The following is a 27,872-nucleotide window of genomic DNA, read 5'->3' on the forward strand; positions in this document are numbered from 1 at the left end:
GTTTGTCACAATTGTGAGCTATAAATGAGCTATGAGATAAAACCAAAGGATTAATCAAAAATGTTAATTATCCCACGTTAGTGGAAAGAACCTTATTAAACATGTACTATTTAATAAGATGAATTATTACGTGTAATAATTATCTTAGACTAAGATGGGCGTGGAGCCCACACGCCGCCTCATCACGGTTGTGAGCCGTGCATTGTGACCTGTGCTCAGTGCACCGTGTCCCGCGACCCATGCCCCGCACCCCATGTGCCATGTGTCAAAAGGTCCTCGATGGATCCGACGCACAGCGGGTGCAAAAAGGTCGACGATGGACCCACAACGGTTGATATAAGGTCCATGATGGACCCCATCGTATAGCGTGTCCAGATGTATCAGTCTCCTCTAGCTTCCGTAACGGGTTGTAAACCCCGGCGGTTATAGCCAACCCATAATAGTATGCTTAATGCCTGCATTGACTCCACCTCAATATGCATTGGACTTGGCCTATAAATAGCATGCATTCCTTACACACCACACCATTGTATTGTCACTCTCTCTGCATGGTCTTCCGCCGTAGCTTTGCCCTCACCATCATTTAATTCGTCACAAACCCGTTTTATCTTTAGGGACGACACGCCGATTAGTGTATCTTTTATTGTGGAATGAGATACAAGTCTTGCCGGGGGAAATTACAATGGAAAATAAAGGAAATTACACGGAAAATAACTGAACAAAATTACACGGAAAACTTGTGGAAAGCGGTAAGCCGAGTCAAGGAGTCCTCTTTCCGCAGGACGAGATACGCCCCGTTAGTGCTCACGGTTTGGCGTGTCGTCCCCAAAGATAAAACGGCTTCGTCTCTAATGTAGCAGCACTGCTAGCAGCAGAGCTCCGGCGAACGAGAGTGAGGCGGGGGCAGAGCTTCGACGGGAAGTTTATGCAGAGAGGGAGAGAGCGTGTATGCAAAATGCTTGAGTATGTTATCTCAAGAATGCAATGGATGCATGCCTATTTATAGGCCAAGTCCACCTGTAGGACATTGATGGAGTCAACAGCCATTATGTGTGTCATGATGGCTTGACTGTAACCGCCGGGGGTTATTGACTGGTGCACTAGCCAGTCGGAGCTGAAGAGACACGACGCACCTGGACATGCTACTTGACGGGATACACCATGGACCGACGGGGTCCATCGGGGACCTTTTGTCTCCCGTTATTCGTCGGGGTCCAGCGGGGACCTTTTGACTCCCGTTATGCGTCGGGGTCCATGACGTGGACCAGGACCCGTCGGGGATAGCGTGGAGTTTGAGTTGGTCTAAAAAGAACAAGCGGGGCACGAACCACACTCAATGACTAGCTTCAAAGAACAGCCCAAAGACCAATTGCCAAGGCACCAGGCACCCGGTGCATGGGGCACGGTGCACGGTGCGCGGCTCGCGGGCGGACGACGGTGGCGCGCGTATGGGCTCTGTCACCCGTCTTATTCCACGATAATTATTACACATGATAATTCATCTGATTAAATACTTCATCGGAGAAGTTTATCATCCCCGATGTGGGATAATTAACACCTAGTTAATTAATCCCTTAGTCTTTTCACATAGCTCATTTCTAGCTTTATTGTGATCAATTTTAATATATTATTTGTCACTCACCGGGAATCGGATTTGAGAAAATGAATATACTACGGTCATCTACTCGGAACGTAGATCGACGTTATTGCATTTAATTTCACAAAATTAAATGTCTTGTAACATTTATTATTAGTAAAAAATCATTGGACCAAACACGATTCCAACGTCTTTGTATCATATAGTAATTTCAGCGATAGCCATAACAGCCCCAATTGTTCAAAGGCTATAAGAATATAAGATTCCGGAAGAATGTCTCAGTTGATTCATTTACTGTCAATTTGGGGATTCTCAGCACACCTTTCTTTATAAACCTCAACCAAACAACTATCTTCTCTGCAACGAAGCTCGACTCAATTCTCATGCATTATTTAAGTCAGGAGATTTAAGGGGCTCATTATGTGGGAGCCAAACTCATTGACCCAAAATACATGGGCATATTTCATTTGCCAGTTGACATAGATTCAAAGAATCACTAATTACTGAATTAGGGATTAGGGATGTGACAGTAACAAAAAGAAAGAGAGAGTGAAAGTCACGCTATTCAGAAATTGGAATGGAGTGATTGAGAGTGAGTGCAGATTTTCCCAGTCTGGTGCAATTCATCCGTCTGATTGATGCTTCCACAAGTTTTAGATAGTTTGTAGTATTTTTTTTTCCAACACAGAACACATGCTGATTCAATAATCTAACTGTGTAACTAAACGAAATTACTGGCACATGCAAGGTTTAGAGGAAGAGTCATCATTAGATTCATTGCCATAGAATTCGATACACAGACTGATATTGATCTATGGTACCATCACTCAAATGTCAACTGCCAACCATAATTCAAACAAGAGTTGGAATAAAATCTAGAAGGTGAATGAAAACTCAAAGGTAAACCTCATCAGAATCTGAGCAAGAACTTTAATTTGGACGAACCACCCATGGATCGGTAATAAATTGAACTGGTACCACCTAAACAAAGAACAAGATAATAGTATATCTCTCAGATGGCATAAACAATCAAAACTGAATACTATAATTGTGAAACTATACCTGGAGAATTGAACAGGCTGTTTGTATGATGGTAAGAAAGAGCAAGAGAGATGCAGCGAAAACAGATATGACAGACCAAGGGTTGTTGAAATATACGCGTCCCAGAATCTCTCGTGATTCGACCCATTTGTTTCGTAGCATCATTGTAAATCTAAACCAGCGGGCTTTGCATTTACTTTTGCAGTGGACATCCAAAGTATCACAGAGATCAGCAAAATAGAAATCGTTCACTTCAGTCAAAACACCTTTGTGAAGGTTATTGAAAAGGTCTGCTACTTGATGCTTGTGTTTTAACTCATTCCTAATGATGCCATTCTTAACAAGTAGATGAACATCAAGCGAAGTGTTTATGAACCTATCCATGAGCATCACATAACTTGTAATGTTCTTGGAAAAGTAGCCATAATAGCCCAAGTGTTCAAAGGCTATAAGATTCCGGAAGAATGTCTCAGTCGATTCATTTACTGTCAATTTGGGGATTGTCAACACACGTTCCTTTGGATCAAAAGAAACCTCAAACAAACAATTTCCTTCTCCGCTGCAAAGCCTGACTCCAGCTTCGACAAGCTCTGTTGCACTACGACTATATTCAAACTTCTTAGATGCAAGTTGAATTCTCAGTCCCTTATCCTGGGAAGCCGCATGTTTCTCTGTCGGAGCATGGAGAAACAGAAGGAACTCGACAAAATGCCTAGCCTGACTACAACGTGCTTTCAATGGTACCTTGCTTGTAATACCAATGTTCTTGAAGAAATTGTGAGCAAGATCATAGATGGTGACCATGGTGCCTTCATTTAAGAATGAAAGATCCACAAAATTCAGTAGGGTCTCCATTATTCTTATAGGTAGCTGATTCTCTAGCAGCAGCATATCATGCATCAATTCATTGTACATCCAGCAGTCTCTATCAAATAATATCTCATTTACGTCCCTCAGCTGAATGACATAGTTTTCCAGCAAAAGTTCAACAACGAATATTCCATCCAACACAATCACTTCTGCCAGTTCCTTAGGACGAAGCTTAACTGTACCCTCATAACACCCACGAACAAAACCCTCTTCCTTTGCTGCAAATTTGGCTATGGTATTTAGGCCAACTCCATATCTCGTCAAGAACTTATGCATGAATCTCAATTTAAAAGCTTCCATGCCTTGAAGTTGTGACTCACCATGATGTAATGGCCCAATTGATACTAATTTAGGAGTATAGGCTTCTTCCTTTTGTTTTCGCAGACTCTGAGAAACATTATAGATAGATGCTGCATACGGATACGAAGGATCTGCAGACAACTTATCAAGTTTTTTGTCAAAGGAAGATACTAACAACTCAGCTAGTACAGTTTGTGATTCTTCATTCACAGATTTCATCTTCTGGTTTATGGTACCTGTCAGAATGTACAAATAAATGAATTCTGTATATATGAAGAAGGTATACTAATTTTTTTTTAAAGTTCATTAACCATGTTTATCAACAATCAATTTATATAAGTAACTGTACTAGTCACTACGATTTCTTATTTCCAACATAAACCTATCCAAATTCATCCGAAGATTTTCTCATTCTAAACCACAATTGTCTTGTTCAGCTCAATTATCTGAATATTTTGACAATTTCATGATTTCTTTAAACACCTTATCAGCTTCTTATAAGCAATTGGAACTCAAAGATTAGCTTTAGTCCAAACACCCCAAAGAGTAGCAAGAACGACTTGGCAATTTCATACTCTCCGTTCCACCATAGCTGAGTCGTTTTTCTATTTTAGTTCATAATTGAGTCATTTCCATATATGGTAATAATCAACTCACTTTTCATTTCTTATGTCACTATCTATCTTATTTTATTCTTCCTACTTTTTCCTCTTTCTTACTTTTCTCTCACTCCATTTAACGCAATAAACAATGTTTTTATTGAAATATACTCCATCCATCCACCAATAAACGTCTCATTTTACCATTTTCATTCGTCTACCAATAAATGTCTCATTTCTTTTTACTCTCTCTGTCCCATATTAAGAGTCCCGTTAACTTTTCTGCACTTGTTTTAAAAAAAATGATAATAAATGTTAAAGTTGAGAAATTGTAAAGTAAGAGAAAGAATAATGTAGAGAAGACTCCTAATGTGAGATAGATGGAGTATTACTTTTGGTAATGGACCACACATTCAACTAACTTTATCCTACTTATATTTCATTATAAAACTAATACTCCATCCGTCCCACATTCTTGAGTGGTACGACATTTTAGGATGAGTTGTTAGGTGGTATAAATAAAGAAAAAAAGTTGTTGAATATTTTAATAAGGAGAGAGGAGGGAGAGATTTATTTCCAAATATAGAAATCGGTCATCTTGAGTGTGACAAACTAAAAAGGAAATATGGATATTTTGAATGAGCGGAGGGAGTATATAAAAGTGTGACAAACTATAAAGGAAAAGTGGATATTTTAGAGCATAGCACCGATTTTACGAATAATATGAGTATGATGTTTTTACATATTTATTAGATCAAAGAATTATGTTCAATTCCATATTTTTATAATAAAGGATATGACATTAAAATTAATTTTATTAATATCAATAATTTAAAATATTTATAGAACCAAAAAAATATTTTCAATTCTTAAATTTTAAAAATCATTTTATATGAATACAATTTAAAATGATTTATACAAAATTACTAGTGAAAAAATCAATAAAAATTTCTAATGTAAAAAAATCCATGAAATATAAATGAACATGAGAATATCAACAAAATAACTAATTTGAAAGAAAAATAGTATATGAACTACAAGCTTTAAAATCAATCTTAATAATATACTATTATAAATATAATAAAATATGAATATATTACTAAGTAGTATTAGTAGATATTAAAATGCTCCAGGAGAAAATCAAATCCGGTATCACAAACAGGAGGCTGTTAAATTAATCTAAACAAAGTCATTGTGAAAGTTTGAAAAAATGTTCATGGAGTAGCTATTATGTGTGACTTTAAACTGTCGAAAAAGTATATCCGATCTAGAATTAAAAACTGAGACAAGGAATGTTATTGAGTGGAGAATCTAGATATGAAATAGTAACTTTAAATTGTTGGAATCTAGATATGAAATAGTAACTTTAAATTGTTGGAATCTAGATATGAAATAGTAACTTTAAATTGTTGGTAAGAGTATCCACAATGGGGCGCTCTAAAGTCCGCCCTATAGGGCGCCCTATGCTCTGGCACATCAATATTCTATCCTCGTACCCTTCCACCTGCAGTGGGACGCCATAAAGTCCGTCTTATAGTTTTCACTACTATTTTGTTAATTAATTTTTTATGTTTTCAAATATGTTATGCAAAATTATAAAAAAAAACTACGATTAAAGGCAAATCCTACATTACTAATTAAAAAAAATTACAAGAGTTAGAAATAAAAAACAAGTTCACTAAATCCTACATTACTGATCCTTCATTCCCGCTTGCGGCGCAGATCATTGATCATCCACTTGAGGTATTCGGCATTGCCCGGGTCCTCACACTACATGAGGGCGTGGTGCGTGTCCAACAACGTCCTCCGGTTGGCGGTCGCCACCAACTCCGCGTAGGCATGTCCCGCAACCGAAGTCGGGGCCGAGGTCGGGTTCGAGATCGGGGTCGGGGTCGGGTCCGAGGCCGCGGCCTGTGAGGATGTCACCTTCGCCTTGCCCTTGTTCTTGGCAGCCTTGACGCCAATGGGACGCCGGGAGTACATCAGTGTGCCGAAACTCTCATCCTCATACATCGGCTGGTTGAGGTCCATCGGAGGTGCTCCTCTGTCGCTGCTCGTATAATAACCGGCGGTGGTGTTCTTCGTCCTCTTCGCCGCAACCGATAGGGGCATAATCCCTCCTTGGAACTTCTGCTTATCCTTCAAGATGGGCCAGGAGTTGTAATGCTTGAAATCGTCGTACAATGAAATGTACGACGCAAGCGCTTTATCGCGCAGATCAGTCAAACTCTTGCCGCTGCCCTGCTCCCTCAAGCACTTCTCGTACTCCGCCGAGAACAAATTGACCTGCTTCTTCACCTGATCCCAGTGCTTGCGGAGCTGCCTCGTTGTAGTAATCAACGATGCGCTCCCAGTACGCGATTTGCTTTTGGTTGTTGGCAAACACTGAGTCCTCCGAAATATTAATCCAACACCTAACCAAGACGATGGTTTCATCCGGGTTGTAGTTCGTCCTCCCTGGGGCGAACTCTTCATTCTTCTCCCGAGGCGGCAACTTTTGGGCCCTTTGCCTGTTCCGCTTCTTCTTGGTGGCGGAGCCCAAGGCTGGGGCGGCGGCGGCGCGGCGGGGTGGGGCGTGGGCACGGGTGGGAGACGACTCCATGTCTGACAGCCCGTACGAATCCGTACTGAAATCGGGATCGTACTGGGTGTTGGAGTCAAAGGGTCGGTATTCATCAGGGTCTGTATCCGGCCACCTTGCACCACTACTGAACATCGGACTATTTGGATTCGGGTAATCACCGAGATTCATTTTTAGTGTATGGAAGAGTAGAGTGAATGGAAGAGTGAAGTTGGGGTGTATATATATAATAAATTTTGAAGAATTAAAAAAAAAACGCATTGTATCGTCCGCGGTATCGTTCGCGTGACCCGCAGTGGGGCGGACGAAGCGTGGTCGAAGCCCTATCATCTGCGGACGAAGCATAGGGCGCGGATGATGGATGTTCCATCGTTATCGTCCGCCCTAAATTATGTTAATTACCTTTAGAAATGCCAATAAACTATGGAGGTGATGATTCGAGACTAGATCCACATCCACAATAGAAACCCTGGCCACATAAAAAAAACACTAAAGTAATAGTAATAATGTGGTCAATTAGTATTTACTCCTACTACATAAAAAATCATACCCAACTTTGATTTAGAAAAGTGATATTAGCTGCATTATTTACTGGCAAAGTTTAAAAAAATCGAAGGGTTGTGAAGTCTCCAGAATTTATAAGATGGGAGTTTATTCTTAAATACTAGAGTATATACTTACAGATAAGGTAGAAACGAAGCAGGATATATTGAATTGAAGGTGTGTTAACCAGGCAGGATCTTCCGTTAACTGACTATGTTAATTTGTGAGTGAGTTCTCTAGATCTGGATCTGGATCTGGATCTGGATCTGGGTCTTCTGCTTCTCTTTTACAGTAATTTTTACTATCATCTTCGGACTTAAATCGCTTTGGTCTTTGTCAGCATTTACTTTTAGGGTACAAGTGTTTATGACATGCGTACACTGAGATTTGACCAAAACAATTGGAGTTACAAAATGCAGAACTGTAATTGGTGTGGTAGATAATGCAAGATCAGAGTTAATTATGCGTAGCAATGTGGAGTATCCATTAATCAAATTAAATTAATTTGATATAATTAGCACTCCGTAGTAATTAAAGTGGGATAGTTACAAAAAAAAAACAGTTGTAGTACTCTTTTATTCATGATACAAGAAATTTAATTTTAACAACGGTAACTTATTGAAAGTAAAATTACTTTAATTCACTAAAAGTTACTCAACTAATTACCCTGATTAATATTCTAACTACCTAGCCTAATTCATTTTCAGGTTTTGATTAAGATATTAAATGCATATTATTTATTGTGTGCGAACAAGAGATTGTTGCAAACAATTCCTGCTAATACTCAATATAGGAACGATACATTGAAATAGAATCTCCGGACTCTGGCTACTCTCAACATATATCAAATTCATGCTCTAATCGCCTCCTCTCTCTTGTCGTATACTCTTCGTGCCGCTTCTTCTCTCTCCGGCTCCGGCTCCGGCTCCAGCTCCAACCGGTGTAACCGTATTTGATGAGGTGTCACTTTAGTTAGTTGAGCCAGCAACTAACTTGCGGTTGCACTTCTTTTCTCTAGCTACACTCATTTCTTCCTTGCATGCAACAGAGATCTGCTCCAAAATATAAATCAAAAGCAGGAAATGAAAGAGTACTAATGGGAGACGATAGCTATCAAGTGAATGACTATTTTCAAAAAGTGACCACCACCCATACTTGTGAGAATTCCTGATATTGTAAATTTGTTACAACGAACAAAAATACAGAGTATATGTTTTTTTAGGGTAAACTGACAGAAAATTTAAAGATCGCGTCATAATATATTTGAATCCAAAGTCTTTCTCCTCGGACATTAATCATTCTAACACTAGCCAACTCACACAAACAACTCAACTCATATGAGAAATGACGCATAATCAACCTTCCTAGTTAGGACTTAGGAACTACTAGGGGATTATTTTAACAACGTCTTCAACACCAATAACCATATCATGCTGAAATAATCTTGAACAGTCAACCCTCATAATGATCCAAATTCATAATGCAAGGATTTAGAATCCATAACAAATTATGTAAAGCTATAACTACAAAAACTTCATAATTTATGCAGTGCGATCAAATACTAACTTTTTAACACTAATAACTAATAACTAAATATCAATTTTGTATGTTAAAAATATCAACACAAAAACATAAATTTATCAATTTTTCTTGTGTTCATAAATTATGTCTTTGTATTGATATTTAAATTTACATGTTATATTGATATAATTATTATGTCTTTGTGAAGATAATTTTAATACACAGAATTGAAAGTTATTAGTTATTACTGTAAATTAGTTAGCATACTAACGCAACCCTGCAGTACCCTATACTCCTCTTAATAGCCATCATAAATAAGAATCACACACAATCTTCATTAAATGAAAATTTAAACAAAGAAAGTAACTCTGAATACTTGACAATCTTGACATTATAAAAACTAAAAATAAAAAACAATTACATCCTACTTCATGCGAGTATAGGAAAGTTTTATAGCATGGCTAGACTATAAGTAAACTTGTCCTAAACCTCTAAGCTCTCCACACTGAGCATGGAAATACTATAGCTTCCATATTGACTATATAAGACAGTTATACAATGTTATTGACAGGATGATGATACATAATGAAACAATCATCTTATAAATTCCATAGTACTCCCTCTGTCCCATTAGAAATGAAACGTTTTCCTTTTTGTTATGTCCCATTAAAAATGAAACGTTTCTAAAAATGGAAACAATACTCTCTCTACTTTTTCTTCTCTCTTACTTTACTCTCTCTTCATTAACTCACAAAACAACACTACATAAAATCCTGTGCCGAAAAGTAAATGTTGCATATTTAATGGGATGGAGGGAGTATTAGATTTAAAAATCATACCATCTTGAAGGGGTTGGCTGCAGCGAGTCATAAAATGCCCTATTTCTCCACAATTGTAACACGACTCTTCATTCTGGTTAGGGTAGTTCTTAAAAGATCTGCAGACAGCAGACGTAATGCAAACATAATCCAAGATGAGAAGCAAAAACCAACACTACCTCATGCTTTCTAAGCAGAAGACTCAAATTTTATACTTATAGACTTCATTCAAAATTGAGTAAAAATTCAATCATCATGACAAAAAGGTACAGCTCATCTTTCAAACTTATATGCAAACATGCAAAGTGTCATTAAAACTTCTCCTACACATACAAAATAAAAATTGATTGTAAGCTTGAAAAGACAATTTAAAGTAGATTATAGTGGTATACGGATTAAAATCCAAATGAATGTGTTAAAGGAATAGAAAACATTCTTCCAAGTACTAGCAGTATTTGCGTAGCAACATACTAGTATTTTACTTTTACTGCCAGATTCATCCCTGGATTATTCAAGTTATTTCATCAAATCACAGTAATGACATACTTAGCTGACATAGTAATAATAGTAGCTAGTAACAATTTTTTCACCCTCCGTCCCATGAAACACTGTCGATTTCTTCTTGGCACAGATTTTAGTAAATGTTAAGAAAGTGCGCAGATGTGTGCAAACACAAACTCACTCTATTCTAGGGGCTTTGCATTTGATTATAAATGTTAGTTTAAGTGTGTGCGACATGTTTGGTTTTCATGTAAATAAATTATTATAGTAAGAAAATATAAAGGGTAGTGTATAGACATAGGAAGACAAAGTAAGTTTGAGGGATTGACAAAATGAACAATAGTTTAAAAGGACCGATGAAGTACTTACATTGAGGAGGGGATCTAAAGCGGGTCATGATTAACATAGATGGCACAGCCACGGTCAATCTTGAGCCCCTCATATTCCATATTTATTTTTGGACAATTGCATATGTGGAGCTCCTGCAATTCGGTGAAGTGCTTCATCGAGGGCAGATGTGTCAACTTTGGAAAATTTGATAAGACATAACTTTTTCAGACATGAAAGACCCTCAAACCATTTAGGCAACTCAGTTACTCCAAAATTCTCTAACTCTAAACTATAAAGAGCAGCAGTGAGATGTGGAATTGATTTAGGCAGCGCATCCCAAATTTCCAGCCCTGTCAACTTTAGCTCACCAAGTGATGAGCGGCGACAGCTTTGCAGCATGAAATCAACTGTCTTCTTCTTCATGGCATCACTAATCCTGCTTGACCACTCCATAGAAACACCAATCTCTAATTTTCGCAGATTGTTGAATCGCCATTTCTCATAATAGGATATGAATGTAGGTACACCTACGATTGTGAGTTGTGCTAGCAAAGGTGAGTACTGTCCCAAGGTATCAAGAAACTTGGATATATTCCCTAGGCTTTTTAGTTCCACCAAAGACACTTTCTTGAGCGAAGGTGCATGTGACTCTACAATATCCGTCAACTTTTGGCATTCGCGAATCTCCAAACTACAAAGGGATGTTAACTCCCGTCGGCTCTCTGGGTTCACTATCGACTTCAGATTTTGACAACCTTTTATAGTCAACGACTCTAGAGAATTGAGGTTATCTAGATGATCTGGTAATGCACTCAACTTAGAGCAATTTCTTACATCCATTTCTTTGAGACCCAAAGCCTTATCGAATAACCAACTTGGGAGACATTCCAATTTGTGACACCCGTAGATTTTCAAGGATTTAAGCCTTGGAAATACCCTCCTCCCTTTCTGGCCAGCATCTTCTATTTTTTCCAGTTCAAACATACCTGTCAATAAGAGGGTTTCAAGTGCTGGAAAACTGTCCCCTCCAACATTAATATTCCCATAGAATTGAGAATTTATGCGCCTCACTCTGCTCAATCTCCTCAAACTAAGAATCTTGAGATTTGGCAACTGCCCCAGCTCTGGGATTTTTTCACATCCTTGGCAGCCACTCAGTGTTATCTCAATCAGCCCCCCTATCAAAGACCCATCTCCATGTGCCATCTTCTGAACCCATGATGGAAATGCCGTGCCTTTGAATCCTGCAATCTTTAACATCTTCACGCCCGAGTGAGGTTCAAGGTTGTCCAGAACAGCCTCAGCATTTTTTACTTCACCTTTTCTATCTGCATCCCATTCAAAACTCAGCTCGGTTAACTTTCGCTTCTGAGATATTTTTGCTTTCTGAGCCTCTTCTTTGTCTTTCACCTTTTCAAGGTTATAGATAGACAGCTTTTTGAGATCATTCAGATTCCCCAACTCTTCAATTCTGTATCCTTTGTCTTTTCCCACCCTAAACTTGAGTCCTTGCAGATAAGTTAATCTCCCTATCTCGGCAGGCAACTCTACACCATGGCAGACATAAAGATGCCGTAGTCTACTCAAGTTCTTCAACGTACTTGGCAGCTGTCGCAGAGATTCTGTAGATGCATTTAAGGTTTGCAAGTTACGGAGCTTAGAAATCCAAGTTGGCAAAGATTCAACCCTTGTTCTTGAAACATTGAGATTTCTCAAATGTATCAACTCACTAATAGAGTCCGGCAACTTTTTAATCTGGTCACAGTCAAGACTGAGAGCATGCAGAGATTTGCAACTCGAGAACAAGCCATCATCGTGACTTTCACCATGGAAGATTAACGTATGTTGGTTTCTGGGATTACAAGATAACAAAACCGGGCGTAATACAACCCAAAAGAAGGAATACAAAAAAGAACTGAAGTTACAACGAAAATGAAACAACTAAACCAGTATGCTATGACAGCCGAGTCGAGGAGGCCTCTTCCCGCAAGACGAGATACGCCCCGGTAGTGCTCTCGGTTTGGCGTGTCGTCCCCAAAGGTAAAACGGCTACGTCTCTTCTGATGCAGCACCGCAATCAGCAGAGCTCCGGCGAACGGGATGGAGGAGAGGGCAGAGCTTCGACAGAAAGACAATGCAGGGAGAGGGAGAGAGCTTATGCAGAGAATGCTTGTAGGTGTGTGTACTAATGCAGTGGTATGGCTAGCCTATTTATAGGCCAACCACCATGCAGGGTCAACCAGCCATTGAAGGCTCATCATGGCAAAAACGTAACCGACGTCGGTTACAGGCGTGTGGCTGTAATGTGCCACCCGTGTGTGGAGCGTGTGGATTTCTCACGTGGCAACCGTGACTGTGTCTCGCTTGACGACGTGTCAAGCCACTTGGATTGCTGACTCGGCGGTGGTCCAAAAGGAATAGTTTGGGCCAAGCACCAAGCCCAAAGACCAATTGCCAAGATCCAAGTCCAAGTCCAAGTCCAAGTCCAAGATCGAGATCGAGATCGCGATCGAGATCGGGATCGGGCCCGGGCCCGCGGCCCGCGACCGCGAGCGCGAGCACGTGCACGGGCTCGGGCTCGGGCGGGCGGGCGGCGGCGGCGGCGCGCGCGTGTGCGCGCGTGTGGGCTCTTTCACCCATCTTGGTCTACTATAATTATTAAGTAACATAAAGTCACTTAATTTATACACATTAAAGATGTGTTAATCCTCCAATGTGGGATAATTAACACTTAGTTAATTATTCCCTAAGCTCCAACTCTAAGCTTTAATTAAAAGCTAATTATGCCCAACTTTAATCCACTATTTCTCACTCACCGGAAATCGGATTTGAGAAAGTGAATATACTACATTTACCTACGTAAAATGTAGAACGACGCTATGTCATTTAATTTCACAAAATTAAATGTCTCGTCACATTTATTATTTGGTCAAAATCCATTGACCGGGCATATTTAATCCATGATTTTTACAATCCCCCACATGAGTGGAAATAGCCGAATGCATATGCATGCAGACACAAGCTCAACCCTCGCGAGGTATATAAGCATAAGGATAGGTAGTTGTTGACTTTGAACCCTCCATAGTCGACACCATCGGATACACAGGCGGCTTAGTAGCGCGATGCTTTGAACTAATCCCCCACGGCGTGCACCGAGACAATGGTGTTAACGCTTAAACACCTCAACCTCATCCGTTCTCACGTTTTGTGTCCATTGCGGTCTTGGACACCACTTTGGATTCATAAGTGCGTTTTTTATGAAGCGACCACACTTCGCACTTACGTAGGTGATTCTTAGTCAAGTACCTTGCCATACTTGGTCTCTTTGAGAATTCCATCTCTTTGAGATCCTTAAGAACCATTAAAAGTCATAGACTTAGCCTTTACCACGAGGCAAGTTCTCCAACACTCTATTGCTCTCTAGGGAATAGATATAGTTTGAGTGTTTTTCCATGAACTCTCATAGCTTAGTTGTCCATTTGAACCAAGTTCTTGGGATCTCCAGTCATCATGGTTGGGTTACCACTATGACAATTCTTTAGTTTGTGGATTTCAAACTCATTCCCTCTAGCAACTTATTCATTTGATCACGGTTTAACCCTTTGGTTAGCGGATCCGCTAGATTATCTATTGACTTCACATAGTCAATTGTAATCACCCCTGTTGTGATCAAATGTCTCACGGTGTTATGTCGTCGACGTATATGTCGAGACTTACCGTTATAGAAACCATTGTTTGCCCTTCCAATAGCCGCTTGGCTATCGCAGTGAATCAGCACTGGTGGCACTGGCTTAGACCAACATGGAATGTCTTCAAGGAAGTTCTTAAGCCACTCGGCTTCCTCACCAGCCTTATCCAAGGCAATGAACTCCGATTCCATTGTTGATCGGGCTATACAGGTCTGTTTTGTGGATTTCCACGATACAGCACCACCCCCAATAGTAAAGACATATCCACTTGTTGAAAGTGAGTCTCTATTATCGGATATCCAATTGGCATCACAGTACCCTTCAAGCACCGGGGGGTATCTCGAGAAGTGTAGCCCAAGATTTTGAGTATGTTTTAAATATCTCAAAACCCTCACAAGAGCTCTCCAATGCTCTTTGCTTGGATTGCTCGTGTAACGACTTAACTTGTTCACGGCACAAGCAATGTCAGGTCGAGTGCAATTAGTCAAGTACATAATGCACCCGATGACCCGTGCATACTCTTCTTGTGCAACGGGCTCGCCTTTGTTTTTGCTCAAGTGAACGTCGAGTTCAATTGGAGTCTTAACCGGCGCGCCATCATAGGCTTTGAATTTATTCAATATCTTCTCAACATAATGTGATTGTGTTAAGATGATTCCATCATTCGTTCTTAGAATCTTCATTCCAAGAATTACATCGGCTAGACCCATGTCTTTCATGTCAAAGTTTCTCTTTAACATGGCCTTTGTATCGTTAATTACTTGAGTGTTGCTACCCAAGATTAACATATCATCAACGTAGAGACACACTATAACATGACCGTTATTAGTGCTCTTGATGTAGACACATTTGTCGCACTCGTTGATTTTAAACCCATTTGATAACATCACATTATCAAACTTCAAGTGCCATTGCAATGGCGCTTGTTTCAATCCATATAGGGATTTCACGAGCTTGCATACCTTTTTCTCTTGTCCAGGTACTACAAACCCTTCGGGTTGTCCCATGTAGATTTCGTCTTCTAGTTCACCATTCAGAAACGCGGTCTTTACATCCATTTGATGAATCTCGAGATTGTGCAATGCAGCAATAGCGAGAAGCACCCGGATAGATGTAATCCTTGTTACAGGTGAATAGGTATCGAAGAAGTCATGTCCTTCTTTTTGTTTAAAACCCTTTACTACTAATCGGGCTTTATACTTATCAACTGTTCCATCGGCCTTAAACTTTCTTTTAAGAACCCATTTGCATCCTAAAGGTTTAGCACCTTCGGGCAAATCAACCAACACCCATGTGTGGTTTAGCAAAATTGAATCAATTTCGCTTTGAACAGCTTCTCTCCAATGCAGCCCGTCTGGGCCAGCAAAGGCTACTTTTATCGATGTTGGTTCTTCATCCAACATGAAAGCAATGTAGTCAGGACCAAAAGTTTTTGGTGTTCTGACTCTATTACCACGTCTTAGTACTGTATCTTTTGGATCGGGCCTTGCACGCTTGCGCGATTCAGGTTCCGCATCTGTTGATTTAGAACTAGTGGCTTCTTCTTCCACTTGTTTAGAACTAGTGGCTTCTTCAATTCTTGTCTCAGAATTGGTTGATACCTTTTCCTTATCTTTGCAAGGAAAGGTATTTTCGAGAAATACAGCATTCCTCGACTCAATTGTTGTTCCTACTGTGATAGTCGATATTTCAGACTTGTGAACAACAAATCGATATGCACTACTGTTAAGTGCATATCCAATGAAGATGCAATCAACCGTCTTAGGTCCGATTGTAACTTCTTTGGGCGGAGGAACCATCACCTTTGCCAAACACCCCCACACTTTGAGGTATTTGTAGGATGGCTTCCTTCCCTTCCACAACTCATAAGGAGTAACATCTTTTCCTTTGAGAGGGATTTTATTCAAGATATAGTTTGCTGTCAAAACAGCTTCCCCCCACATGTTATGTGGTAATCCTGAACTGAGTAGCAGTGCATTCATCATCTCTTTTAGAGTTCGATTCTTGCGTCTGCAACACCATTAGATTGTGGTGAATATGGAGCAGTTGTTTGATGAATTATACCACTTGCGTTGCATAACTCCTCAAACGGGGCTACATATTCGCCTCCTCTATCGCTTCGAATCATTTTGATTTTACAACCAAGTTGATTCTCAACTTCGTTCTTATAATTTTTGAACGCCTCTATTGCTTCATCTTTGCTTCTTAAAAGATAAATGTAGCAATATCTTGTGCAATCATCTATGAAAGTGATAAAGTACTTTTTACCACCTCTAGTTTGCAACATCTTTAAATCACATACATCCGTGTGAATTAATTCAAGGGGTTTTGTGCTTCGTTCAACCGAGTGAAACGGCAACTTAGTCATTTTTGCTTCAAGACAAATTTCACATTTATCTTGGATATCCAATTCATTAGCCTTTAGTAAATCTAAATTTACTAATCTTTTAATGGCTTTTGAATTTACATGTCCCAATCTACAATGCCACAAATTTGAAGACTCAATCAAATAAGAGGAAGTAGATGCTTTATTCTTATTGGCCAATGGCTTCGCAACACTTCGAGTTGCTACACTAAGCTTGAAAAGCCCATCGGTTACATAACCTTTTCCGATGGATTTTCCAAACTTATACAAGACAAACCTATCGGACTCAAATACAAGTTTAAACCCTTTATTAACTAGTATTGATCCTGACACTAGGTTCTTGCGGATGTCCGGGACATGCAGCACATCCTTCAAAGTGATAGTTAGGTCAGACGTCATCATGAGAATCACGTTGCCAACGCCGAGGACTTCGGACGATGCTTGATTCCCCATGTTGATCTTCCTTCCTTCAACAGCAGTGTAGGAGGTAAACTTGCTCCTGTCGGAGCAAACATGAGCAGTAGCGCCGGTGTCGATGTACCAGCCTCCCTTGTTATCAACAAGGTTAACCTCTTCAGTGACCACTGCAATGAGGTCGTTCTCATCCCAGTCCTTGAACTCCTTCTCAACGACGTGGGCTGCCGGCTTCTTCTTCTTGCTGCGGCAGTCTTTGGCAAAGTGGCCCGGTTTGCCACATTTGTAGCAGTCGCCTTCAAACTTCCTTGAAGGCTGCTTTCCCTTCCCTTTGTCATTTGGACGGTTTGGGCGAGGGCGTTTGTTGGAGGGACCGCCCCGCTCCAACAGGTTGGCTTTGGCTTCATTTGGGGTGAAGCCCTTAGCCTTTTGATCACTTTTGCGCACGTCGGCCTCAATGCGCAACTTCACGATCAAGTCTTCAAGGGTCATCTGCTTTCGCTTGTGCTTGAGATAACTCTTGAAGTCCTTCCAACTAGGAGGGAGCTTGTCGATGATCGTGCACCTTAGGAATTTATCGGGCAAGGTCATCCCTTCAGCCACTAAGGAGTGGATGATCATTTGGAGCTCTTGGACTTGCTCCATGACGGGTCGAGAGTCGACCATTTTGTAGTCCATAAACTTGGATGCTACAACTTGTTCCGTCCCTGCAGCATTATCTATGCTATACTTCTTTTCTAGGTTTTCCCACATTTGTTTAGATGTGGTTACATTGGAGTATACATTGTACAAACTATCATCTAAAGCACTTAGAATGAAATTTTTACAAAGGTAATCTCCTTTCCTCCAAGCTTCATAATCTGCCATGACTTCGAGCCTACTCTCTTGGTCGCTTGGTGCGGGCGGCTCGTTCTCCGTGAGGAAGTTGGCGACGCCCAATGTTGTCAAGTAGAACAACATCTTTTGATACCACCGCTTGAAGTCAGATCCTCTAAACTTTGGTGGTTTCTCGGCAGGTGGCATCATTCTTGGTGCCAAAGGTGCCGCAGTTGGTCCTTGGAAGGAACCAATTCCGTTGCCCCCGAAGGAGCCAACAACTTGGTTGGGCATAGAGCCCCCCATGTTCGTGTTGGGCATAGTGCCCCCCACATTCGTGTTGATCCCGGAAGATCCAACACCAGTATTGAGCCCGAAGGCACCAACACCCGATCCATTAAAGGATCCGAAGGAACCACTAAAAGTGGAACCAACCGAACCACCAAAGGTGGAACCAATGGACGCCCCGAAGGGGTTGTCCCAAACCCAAGGGACGGTGGATGAAGCGGCTGGGAAGCCGGGAGTTGGCATCATCGAGGGAGCCGATGAAGTGTTGACCGGTCCAGAGGTCGCCATGGTGGAGGGAATGGCGGCGGTGGCGTTGGCAACAGCAGTGTTGGATTCCGTCGACATCTCCAGCAAAAGGTGTTAATGTTTCGGAAGTTTTAGTTCAGTTTAGAAGTTCAAATTCCTTCAAAGGCAAGCTATCTCGTCTTGCGATTGTTGGTTTCTGGGATTACAAGATAACAAAACCGGGCGTAATACAACCCAAAAGAAGGAATACAAAAAAGAACTGAAGTTACAACGAAAATGAAACAACTAAACCAGTATGCTATGACAGCCGAGTCGAGGAGGCCTCTTCCCGCAAGACGAGATACGCCCCGGTAGTGCTCTCGGTTTGGCGTGTCGTCCCCAAAGGTAAAACGGCTACGTCTCTTCTGATGCAGCACCGCAATCAGCAGAGCTCCGGCGAACGGGATGGAGGAGAGGGCAGAGCTTCGACAGAAAGACAATGCAGGGAGAGGGAGAGAGCTTATGCAGAGAATGCTTGTAGGTGTGTGTACTAATGCAGTGGTATGGCTAGCCTATTTATAGGCCAACCACCATGCAGGGTCAACCAGCCATTGAAGGCTCATCATGGCAAAAACGTAACCGTGACTGTGCCTCGCTTGACGACGTGTCAAGCCACTTGGATTGCTGACTCGGCGGTGGTCCAAAAGGAATAGTTTGGGCCAAGCACCAAGCCCAAAGACCAATTGCCAAGATCCAAGTCCAAGATCGAGATCGGGCCCGAGGCCCGCGAGCGCGGGCTCGGGCTCGGGCGGGCGGGCGGCGGCGGCGCGCGCGTGTGCGCGCGTGTGGGCTCTTTCACCCATCTTGGTCCACTATAATTATTAAGTAACATAAAGTCACTTAATTTATACACATTAAAGATGTGTTAATCCTCCAATGTGGGATAATTAACACTTAGTTAATTATTCCCTAAGCTCCAACTCTAAGCTTTAATTAAAAGCTAATTATGCCCAACTTTAATCCACTATTTCTCACTCACCGGAAATCGGATTTGAGAAAGTGAATATACTACATTTACCTACGTAAAATGTAGAACGACGCTATGTCATTTAATTTCACAAAATTAAATGTCTCGTCACATTTATTATTTGGTCAAAATCCATTGACCGGGCATATTTAATCCATGATTTTTACAACGTACGCAAAGATTTTTTTGCTTTTACTAGGATGTCACTTGAACAACCTTTTCCATGAAACAAGTATCGGGGGCTGATGCTGCCCTCTGGAGAACGTAAGATCTTCTGAAGAGCACTTGCAAGATCATGCATAAGATCATGCATCACAAAACTCAAAACATTTCCATATCTATCTCTCTCTGCAACTTGAAGGAAAGAGTTGTGTACAAGTACATTCGAAAACGTGTCGCCCTCACACTCCATATCATTTTCTCCATTTGGTTTAAGAAACTGTTCCGCAATCCATAACTCAATCAACTCCTGCTTCACAATTTTGCAACCTTTAGGAAAAATTGAACAATACGCAAAGCACATCTTGAGCAATGACGAAGGCAAACGATCGATACTCCATTTCAATATATTCGAGATACTCTTGGCTTTTTCAGTATCTGAGAGACACCTTTCTTTGAAAACGTTCCACTCTTCCAATGATCTACCTTTAAGCACTCCGCCAACTACATTAGCAGCTAACGGCAAACCCTGACATCTTTTAGCAATTTCTCTTCCAACGCGCTCATATTCTGATCGAACATCTCCATTTGGAAAAGCTTTTTCTTTTATTATGAACCAACAATCTTCATCTGATAAGACCTTCAACTCATGAGTGTAAAACGGTTCCACTGATGAAGCAACTTCTGAATTCTTGGTAGTGATGATGATTGCATTTCCCTTGGTAGAAGTTACTTTCGATATCTCATCTAATATTTTTTTCCATTTTTTAACATCTTCATACCGAGCATTATCAAGAACAAGAATATAAGTCTTAAAGATGGTAATCGAGAGAGGAGATGATTTGCATATTGGTGAAAGGAATTGGGAGTAGACGATGGTAATTGGAGTAGAAGACTGTATTGTATTGCTTAATGATTGAGTGTTACAGCTTCACACTTTATAGGGAGGTCGATCCCCTATCTATGGTAATTACAATAATTGTGTAATCAATCTATTCTAGGAATTAATACAATGTAATCAATCCTAGTCTATCACTGATTTTGTGCAATCTTCTCTCTTTGTGGGAATATCCCATTTGATATGGTTTGACACTCCCCCTCAAGTTGAGAAACGGTATCTCCGATACTCAACTTGCCCAAAATCTCCTTGAAAGCTTTCGGATGAACTGCCTTGGTTAAGATGTCTGCCAACTGTTCTTCTGATCGTACAAACGGGAATTCAATGGTACCTGCCTCGAGATTTTCTTTAATGAAGTGACGGTCCACTTCCACATGCTTAGTTCGGTCATGTTGCACCGGATTTTCTGAGATGCTGATTGCTGCTTTGTTGTCGCAAAATAATTGACTTTTCCTCGTAGGTGGGTAGCCAATTTCTGTTAACAACCTCCTTAACCACATGATTTCCATAAGTCCACTTTTGATTCCTCTGAACTCAGCTTCTGCACTAGATAAGGCCACCACTTTTTGTTTCTTACTTCTCCAAGTGACAAGATTGCCTCCAACAAAGGTGAAGTAGCCTCCTGTAGACTTTCTATCGACGGGGTTACTTGCCCAATCTGCATCGGTGTATCCGTCGATTTCTAGAGTTTCTCTCTTTGCTAAGAACACTCCATATCCTACCGTTCCTTTTAGGTATCGAACAATCCTCAAGGCGGCTTCCATGTGGTCAGCTTGCGGTCGGTGCATGAACTGACTAACTATGCCGACTGCATAAGTAATATCTGGCCGAGTGTGGGATAAATAGATGAGCTTCCCTACTAATCTCTGATACCGTTCGCGATCTGCAAGTACCGCTCCTTCTTCTATCTTCAAGCCGTGGTTTGGAAGCATGGGAGTTTCTGCCGGCTTGCACTCCAATAGGCCTGTTTCTGCCAATAAATCAAGGACGTACTTCTTTTGCCTTAGGAATATTCCGTGCCTCGATCTCAACACTTCAATTCCAAGAAAGTATTTCAATGCTCCAAGATCTTTCATTTCAAATTCTTTGAATAGATTCTCTCGCAGGATTTGGATTTCCTCACTATCATCCCCTGTGATGATCATGTCGTCTACGTAGATAATTAGGCAGGTAATCTTGTCTCCCCTCTTCTTTGTGAAGAGTGTGTGGTCCGACTGACTCTGTTTGAACCCTTGTTTGGCCATAGCCTGGCAAAATCTTCCAAACCATACTCTTGGGGACTGCTTTAGTCCATACAATGTTTTCCTTAACCGACACACTTGTCCTGTTCCGAAATCTGCCGCACAACCCGGCGGCACTTCCATATATACTTCCTTATTTTCTTCTAATTCCCCATGGAGAAAGGCATTGGTGACGTCGAACTGGTGTAGGGGCCAATCTTTGCATGCTGCTACAGACAATAAAGCTCGGACCGTGTTAAGCTTGGCAACCGGGGAGAAGGTTTCTTCATAGTCTATCCCATACACTTGTGTGTATCCTTTCGCTACAAGCCTCGCCTTATATCTCTCGATTGAACCATCTGCTCTTCTTTTGATGGTGAAAATCCATCTACATCCAACAGGCTTCTTCCCATTAGGTAACATGCACTTCTCCCACGTTTCATTTTTGATGAGTGCATCTATTTCTTTCTTCATGGCTTCTCTCCAGTGTTTGTGTCTTGATGCCTCCTCAAATGATTGAGGAATTTCTTCTTCTTCGTACAGGGCGGCTTCGAATGCTCGAGCCATTTCTGATAATTGTCCTTGTGCGGTATTCACCATAGAATATCTGCCCCTTCTTCCTTTCCATTCTGGTGAGTACCTCCGAGGTGGGACTCCTCTTGTACTTCTTGGAGGTAGCTCATATGACTGTTCCATTCCTCCATCACCTCTGTTCCTATCCACATTAGTACTTTCTGGAGAAATACTATCATCAATATTGGAATTTTGTACCTCAAGATTCAAAGCCGGGGTTGATCTCTGGTCAATGTCACTTTGCACTTCGTTCTGTACTACTGGATTTGACGGCCCGGCGGTGCTGTTCACCTCATCTGTTGGACCAACATCTGTGACCGGCCTTGGCGATGACTCTCCCCCAGAGTGGTTTTCCCTTGGAACAATGTTTGGTATGGGTGTTGTGTTGGGTATGGGTGTAGGCAGCCAATTTAGTAGGTCACTATTCTGATGTTCATCTGAAGTTGGTGTCTCCCCCTGACTACTAGATTGGCTGTAAAAGAATTCTCCTTCCACAAAATCACAATTCAATGTGGTGTGTATCTGGCGGGTGGCTGGGTCATAGCACCTATACCCTTTCTGATTTTTTCCATACCCCAGAAACACACATTTTAGGGCACAGGGGGAAAATTTGGTACGTTCGTGTTTAGGGATATGAACGAAGACAGTACATCCGAACACCCTAGGTTCTAAAGACAAGGATGATGGAAGCTCAAAGTGTTGGGAAAAAATGTCGAGGGGAGTTTTGAAGTTTAGGATCCCGGTGGGTAAGCGGTTCATAAGGTAAACTGAAGTAGCTACAGCTTCGGGCCAAAAAGACTTGGGTATTTTGGATTCAAGTAGTAGGGCTCGGGTGATTTCTAGGATATATCGGTTTTTCCTTTCGGCAACTCCATTTTGTTCGGGAGTGTAGGCACATGATGTTTGGTGAACTAATCCCTTTTCCCTGAAAAAGTTTTGCATTTTTGCATTGACAAACTCCCCCCCGTTGTCGGACCTAAGGGTTTGGATTGTTTGGTGATATTGGGTTTGGATCAGGCTAAAGAATTCTGTGAATTTGTCAAACACTTCGGACTTATGTTTCAGAAAATAAATCCAAGTCATGCGAGAATAGTCATCAATAAATAGTACGAAATATCGAAAACCTTGTCCCCCAATAACAGGCGCGGGGCCCCAAACATCAGAATGTATTAAAGCAAAAGGAGTTTTCATTCTCGTATTATTCAACTTAAAGGTATGTCTGTGACTCTTGGCTAGTAAACAAGTTTCACAACGAAAGGAATTCATAGAGGTTACTAACTTAGGAAAAAGCATGCGTAGATATCCTATGGATGGGTGTCCTAACCGACGATGCCAAAGCCAAGCCTGCCTGTCCGTTGGTCCGTGAGTCAGCATTGCAACACTCTGTTGGGCTATCTCATCCACATAGTACAGTCCGTTGCGCTCAGTGCCACGCCCAACTATCGTCCCCGTCTTGATATCCTGTAGCATGCAAAATTGAGGCTGCATTAGTAATTTGCAATGCAGTTCTTTAGTTACATGGCTAATAGAGAGGAGCTTATGTGATAATGAAGGCACAAAAAGACAATTAGATAGGCGTAAAGTGGGCGAAATATTAATTGTGCCCGCCCCTTGGACCCGGGCTAGGTCCCCACTGGCCGTCTGGACATAAGACTTGGTGGATGTTGTGATAGTCTGAAAATCAGATGCATCAAACGACATTGTGTCAGTTGCGCCGCAATCAAAAATCCACTGGGTATCTTTAGGGCCTGTTTGGGACATAGAGGAACAAGCCAAGGCATCAAAGGAATTTTTACAGGGTATAGATGGTAAGTTTTCAAGGTTTTCGGAAATTTGGGGTGTAATCTGTAATGTTTTTGCTGTGTGGGGTTCGGAATGGACTTTTCGGGTTTTGTGGGGCTGAGTATCAGGCGGGTTTGATTTTCTGGGGTGGTTCTGTATTTTATAGAACTTATGGGGTAGATTCTGGGAGATAGGTTTGGCTCGGGGGTCAGAGGGAAATTTGTGAGAAGTTGGGGGTGCATTTTGAGGTATATTTCCGGATCGGGGTTCGGGGTGGGATATTGATTTTGGTTTGGGGCTTATTTGTGAAGGTTGAGACTTGGAGGGTTTTAAGGCAAGGTCTCCATTTACTTTAGGAACCCTAGCTGCCGTCCCCTCTCTTGAATCCCTTGTCGCCGCCGAATCCTCTCCAGTGGGGACCCAAGCCGTCGCCGTCTGCCTGACTCCGGTGAGGGCTCCCCTCGTTTCTTTACCTTCTGACCACATTCTCGCAATTGATGCTGAGGCAACAGCTTTCTCCTCCGTTGTTGATTTGTCCCTGTCGCCGCCTCCGTTTACCACAGTCGGACCAGCGCCGCCCGCCGATGTATCGGTGTAGGTGGCCCGGTCGCTGATTGTGACGGCTGCCGCGGCTCTCCCGCCGCCTCCGCTGTGATTCCGGTGTCCACTTCGCTGTTGGCGAGCCTTCTTCATTTCTTCCCACCATTCCGGGAATCCGTGGAGGTGAAAGCACATGTCTTTCGTGTGCTTCTTCCCCCCACAATGAGTGCACACAAGTTTGCTTTTATCTTCGTCTCGCCGGTAGGGTTTGGCTGGTGGCGGCTGGCTCCCGGCGCTTGGGATGGGGTGGACTCGGTTTCGGTCGAATGTTGCGAGTCCTACCCCGACTCCTGACTCCTTGGTGTCTGGATTCATCAATCTTCCGTTGACGGATTCCCGTCTGACCAACCCGTAAGCTTTCCTCGCCGTCGGAATTGGGTCCATATTCAGAATCTCACGCTTGATTGTGTCGTAACGATCGTCGAGGGCCCATAAGAATTGGTACAGCCGGTGTCTTTGGACGTTTTGGTTGTATTTCTCAATGGAGGAGGGCGTATCCATTGGGTTCGGATCTCGGCTATCGATCGAGATCCATAAGTCTTGAAATTTCTGCCATAGGTTTTCCAATGACATATTTCCTTGCCTCATCCCGTAAGCTTGTCTGTGCAGGTCTGAGATTTGGAATGGGTCGGCGCCGCTTCCGTACGTGATGGCCAGATTTTCCCACAAATCTTGAGCCGTCTCGTATTGGGAAACCTCGTTCACAAGGCTGGCGTCGATGTTGTTGATGATCCAATTGAAGCAACAATGATCTCGTTGCAGCCATCGGTTATAGTTTGGGTCGGTTGGTGAGAGGGGTTTTGAAACTCCAGAGATGTGAGACGTCAAACCCTTCCCCCCAATGGCCCGCTCCATCAGTTTTGCCCATAGGGGATAGTTCTCCCCTTCGAGCTTGGTTTTCAGATTTATATCCCCCAATGATTCTGGCTGGGGTTCAGATTGGGGTTGTTTTGGAGAGTTTTGAGACATGCTTAGTCTCAATAATTCTGCAAACTGTTCGGCAGAAAGTGTTATTGGTTGGTTTGTGTTTGAGGAATTGTCGGATTCTGACATTTTGTCTGTTTGGCTGTTGTGCAGGGCTTAAAAGGTCGGGAAAGGTATTCGGGACGATGATGACATTGTTCTGAGTCTTGATCCCGAATCAATCCTGCTTTGATACCATCTTAAAGATGGTAATCGAGAGAGGAGATGATTTGCATATTGGTGAAAGGAATTGGGAGTAGACGATGGTAATTGGAGTAGAAGACTGTATTGTATTGCTTAATGATTGAGTGTTACAGCTTCACACTTTATAGGGAGGTCGATCCCCTATCTATGGTAATTACAATAATTGTGTAATCAATCTATTCTAGGAATTAATACAATGTAATCAATCCTAGTCTATCACTGATTTTGTGCAATCTTCTCTCTTTGTGGGAATATCCCATTTGATATGGTTTGACAATAAGTAGTATCCTTCAAAGCTTGCTGAATCCCCTTGAGGATATCTTCCTCGGTCTCGGTCTTATGTCCACCAATATTAGTATCTGACGTCAACATCGAAAGGATTTTTTTGAAAAGCATAACTGGATCAGAAATTCCAGAAACATTAACCCAAACATGTGATCCAAATCGAGCTTTGATATCTCCATGATTTAGAACTTTCCTAGTCAACGTTTCTTTTCCCACCCCACCCTTTCCGACAATCGCGAGGATGGAGATGGCTTTTCCCTGGATACAAGTTATGAGCTTCTGAACCAGTATTTTCACATCTTCTTTCCTTCCAGTAAAGATTGGATCGGGGATGACTGAATTATAGGAAGCACTTGGAGCAGCAGATCCTGTCACGGTTTTTATTTGAGCAAACTGATTGATCATATCGACGAATTCCTTATTGGTGTCGTTGACGAGCATTAAAGACTGAGAAATTCTTCGACGTGTTTCTTTGTTTGCATTAAAGCATGAGAAACTTGATTGAACCTTATCATTGGCATGATATTTGAGTTCGTCTAAAACATTATCAGCGTTGAAAGCCACAGCTTGAAGTTTCCTCAACATCTGCACATCGTCTCTGCAAATGGAGTTTTTCGGAATGCCATTCAAGTAATTCTGCGTAGTGCCCAAATGTCTTAGCAGCTGTTTGATACCTTTATTGGAAGAGTACTCTTGGACTTGGTTGAGAGTGTTGACAAGGCTATTAATAAGTACTTCATTGGCCGCAAAAGACATATCTCCATCCAAGATTTCACTGAGAGAGAGATGAATGTTATGAGAGATGAAAAGGTTGATTCCATGAGCAAAGAAGAAAAAATTGATACAGTACTTACTTTGTGAGGGTATCAACCTCGATGGTGAGATGGGGATCAAGCCACGCAACTCCAATTTGTAATACCGGACACTGTTTAACCTCTAAACGTCGTAATTCAGTGAGACACTCTAATGTCTCCCATGAGAGCAGATGCTTCAACTTGCTGCAACTGGATAGAGATAAGTGTGTTAGTGACGAGAGTTTTTCAAACCATTCAGGCAATTCTTCAATCCCAAAATTCTGCAACTCTAACGTGGAAAGAGCAGTGAGATCTTGCGTTGATTCTGGCACATGCTTCAAATCTTGGTCTCCCCGTAAGCATAACTGAGTAAGTGATTCGCAACAAACTTTGAAGATGGCATTAACCTTCTCTTCAACAGAAACACCAGTCCCTCCACTAACATCTAGAGTTAACTTTTGCAAGCCGCCAAAATCCCAACTCTCAACACTACAAGTGTTGATGAATTCAGGAACATAATCAATTTTGAGTTCTCTAAGACGAGATGATTTTGCGACGCAGCCGATAACCATTGGTAGATTCTAATTTATCCAATTCTAGTATCTCAAGAGACGACTCCACCATTTGACATGGTATTTCCGTAAGCTTACCGCAATCTACAATCCTCAGCACACGGAGGATCCGTTTTGAATATTGTCCTCCGTCACGTGATTTGCCAATCATCTTAACTCTTTGACACTCTCTTATATTCAACTCCGCTAGAGAATTAAGGGTGTCCAGCCCCACAGGTAACTCTTCCAATGTAACGCCCCACTTTTCGAACCCTAATTTTCGAACCCTAAGACGAATGTATTTATTGCTTTGATTGC

The 27,872-nt window shown here is 41.8% G+C and overlaps 2 protein-coding genes across 4 annotated transcripts; both read right to left on the bottom strand.

The window, feature by feature from the left end:
* Positions 1 to 2,346: 2,346 nt before the first annotated feature.
* Positions 2,347 to 7,865, bottom strand: LOC121803438 (UPF0481 protein At3g47200-like). Of its 3 annotated transcripts, XM_042203103.1 has the most exons (4): positions 7,670 to 7,865; positions 7,391 to 7,457; positions 2,660 to 4,044; positions 2,347 to 2,578 (listed from the first exon to the last, which is right to left on the bottom strand). In XM_042203103.1, exons 3-4 carry the CDS (start codon positions 4,025 to 4,027, stop codon positions 2,528 to 2,530), a joined length of 1,419 nt encoding a protein of 472 aa, XP_042059037.1. In that variant the 5' UTR covers positions 4,028 to 4,044; positions 7,391 to 7,457; positions 7,670 to 7,865; the 3' UTR covers positions 2,347 to 2,527. The 3 variants fall into 3 exon arrangements, with proteins under 3 accessions (XP_042059037.1, XP_042059036.1, XP_042059038.1); XM_042203102.1 differs by lacking the exon at positions 7,391 to 7,457; XM_042203104.1 differs by lacking the exons at positions 7,391 to 7,457; positions 7,670 to 7,865 and adding an exon at positions 7,539 to 7,656.
* Positions 7,866 to 11,131: 3,266 nt separating this feature from the next.
* On the bottom strand, positions 11,132 to 27,780 carry LOC121803699 (putative disease resistance protein RGA1). The gene is made up of 5 exons (XM_042203331.1): positions 27,064 to 27,780; positions 26,205 to 26,984; positions 19,722 to 20,493; positions 11,233 to 12,456; positions 11,132 to 11,137 (listed from the first exon to the last, which is right to left on the bottom strand). The coding sequence occupies exons 1-5, from the start codon at positions 27,573 to 27,575 to the stop codon at positions 11,132 to 11,134; spliced, it is 3,294 nt and encodes a 1,097-aa protein (XP_042059265.1). The 5' UTR covers positions 27,576 to 27,780.
* Positions 27,781 to 27,872: the final 92 nt, after the last annotated feature.

Source organism: Salvia splendens, chromosome 5, assembly GCF_004379255.2.
Source record: "Salvia splendens isolate huo1 chromosome 5, SspV2, whole genome shotgun sequence".
Taxonomy (NCBI): Eukaryota; Viridiplantae; Streptophyta; class Magnoliopsida; order Lamiales; family Lamiaceae; genus Salvia; species Salvia splendens.